This window comes from Haliaeetus leucocephalus, unplaced genomic scaffold (genome assembly GCF_000737465.1).
Source record: "Haliaeetus leucocephalus isolate CR32 unplaced genomic scaffold, Haliaeetus_leucocephalus-4.0 Scaffold689, whole genome shotgun sequence".
Classification (NCBI taxonomy): Eukaryota; Metazoa; Chordata; class Aves; order Accipitriformes; family Accipitridae; genus Haliaeetus; species Haliaeetus leucocephalus.
This window is the reverse complement of record NW_010973125.1, coordinates 1-1,940: the sequence shown is the minus strand read 5'-3', so window position 1 is coordinate 1,940 and position 1,940 is coordinate 1. Positions and strand designations below refer to the sequence as shown.

Genomic DNA, 1,940 nt, shown 5'->3' with positions numbered 1-1,940 from the left:
TAGTGAAGGAGAGGGCGCTGATTGGGCGGTGCGCCCGGGCCGCCGAGGGAGCGGAGGCTGATTGGGCGTTCTGGGGAAGGCGGGACTTAAGGAGAGAGCGGCCGCTGATTGGCCGCCGCGCCACCGGCGCCCCATCCAGCTTCAACGCGCCGGGAGCAGCGAGAAAACGCCTAGCGCCGATTGGCCCGAGCCTAACCCCGCCCACCCCGCCCTCCCATTGGCCACGGCAGGCGACCTAATTTCCCATTGGCCGAGGAACGGCGGAGGCCGGGCCGACTTGCCACGCCCTCTCCCTTCAGCCCGCCCTCCCGGCTGCTGTCAATCACCCGCAGACCACACCCCCTTCCCCATCCCCAGTCCCCCTCCCTCTCCCAGCACAGACCCACGGCTCCATTTCCAGCTCATTTATTAAAACCCAATCACACAACCCCGCTAATGAGGGTGAAGCCCCCCCTCCCAGGGGGTCCCAGGCATTCAGGCCGCTGTCCCTGAGCTCTTGCGGAGCTGGAGGGGGGGGGAGAAAACAACCCCAGCACCAGAATCACCCCGATGGGACGCAGGCACGCGCCCGATCCATCTCCGGAATACTCCAGGACTCCCCAGTGCCGAATTCGCCCCGAGCAGCCCCTCGGCGGTGGGGGGGCGTCTCCCGGCTAGCGTCCCGGCTCAGTGGCCCTTGTGGCGAGGACGGTCGAGGGCGCGCTGGGCGGCAGCCAGGTTGCGGCAGGCGTCGATGAGGAGGGCGCCGGGCACCAGCACCCACACCCCGTTCAGCCCCACGAAGTAGCCCCAAAAGTAGAGGGGCCGCGGGTCGCTGTGGGTCCAGCCCGCCCGAGCCTCAGTGGCGAAGTACAGCACGTCCCCGTAGAGCTGACCTGTGTGCAGGAAGGGAGATGCCGTCGGGGAGAGCCGGGAGGTTCCGGGGATGCGGGCGGCCTCCCCTTACCCCTCCGCCCTGGGTGTGCGGGGGTCCCCAGGCGTACCGAGGGAGACGAGGAGCTGCAGGACGTAGCGGGTGGGGTGGCGGCGCAGGAAGGCGAGGAAGGTGAGGAAGCTGAGGGGACCCCAGGCCCAGGCCGTCACTGTCTCCATGGCGACCGTGAAGTCATCGCTCCTGGAAAGGGGACACACACGCAGAGCAGGATCAGCCCGGACGCCCGGGTCCCTCAGACACCCCTCCCTCCCCGTCGGCCTCCCCAACTCACGTCATGTAGCGGCTGTCAGCTTTGGCGTACTCCTTCCCTGCGGGCAGCGTGGGGTTGACAGGGTGACCCAGGCATCCGGGGTGGGCAGGTCCCCCTCCACACCCCCCCCCAGAGGACCCAGACACCCAGGGGACTCCCACCCTGCCCCACAGCCCTCTGGCACCCACGTGTCCCCCTCCCCAGGAGTCCAGGGAACCCCCTTTTCCCTTCAGGGCGCACTGATGCCCCAGGGGACCCCTCCCCAAAGGCACCCAGGGGGCCAGGACCCTCCCCAGGGCACCCAGACCCCCCCTTAGGAGACCCAGCCCCTCCCCAGACCACCCTTATACCCTCCCCCAAGGACCCCGAGCGTCCCCGCCCCGGTGCTCACAGACGTCGGCCAGCAAACCGGTGTCGGCGGGCAGCTCCCGGTGCCGCAGGCTGAAATAGCCCTCCAGAATCCCATGCACCCCCGCGCACATCAGGAACCAGCCCAGCGCCAGGCGGCGGGCGGGGCTTCTCGTTGCCCCTCCTCTCGCCCCGCCCAGCGCCCAACCCAGCGCCAGTAACCCCGCCCCGGCCGCCGCTACCGCGCCCGCGCACTGCCAGCCGGGACGCTCGCTGGCCACGTAACCCGGCAACGGCAGCGATCGCGGCCAATAGGGGTGCGCCGTCGTCGCCATGGCAACGCCGCTGCGCTGTTAGAGGTGGGAAAAGGCGGAAGTGGGGGGGTGAGGGAGGGGGGAACCGGCCTCA

General features: G+C 69.8%; 1 protein-coding gene across 1 annotated transcript; it reads right to left on the bottom strand.

Annotated features, from left to right (window-relative positions):
• Window positions 1-426: 426 nt before the first annotated feature.
• Window positions 427-1,867, bottom strand: LOC104839634 (3-beta-hydroxysteroid-Delta(8),Delta(7)-isomerase-like). Its single transcript, XM_010580016.1, has 4 exons — window positions 1,576-1,867; window positions 1,206-1,242; window positions 984-1,114; window positions 427-875 (listed from the first exon to the last, which is right to left on the bottom strand). Exons 1-4 carry the CDS (start codon window positions 1,865-1,867, stop codon window positions 667-669), a joined length of 669 nt encoding a protein of 222 aa, XP_010578318.1. The 3' UTR covers window positions 427-666.
• Window positions 1,868-1,940: the final 73 nt, after the last annotated feature.

What these genes read in the sequence shown, in the direction of transcription:
- LOC104839634 (XM_010580016.1), bottom strand. Translation starts at nt 1,867, where the DNA reads ATGGCGACGACGGCGCACCCCTATTGGCCGCGATCGCTGCCGTTGCCG. An exon ending in CGGTTTGCTGGCCGACGTCT is followed by an intron (nt 1,243 to 1,575) that starts GTGAGCACCGGG and finishes CGCTGCCCGCAG; the next exon opens with GGAAGGAGTACGCCAAAGCT. An exon ending in GCTGACAGCCGCTACATGAC is followed by an intron (nt 1,115 to 1,205) that starts GTGAGTTGGGGA and finishes TCCCCTTTCCAG; the next exon opens with GAGCGATGACTTCACGGTCG.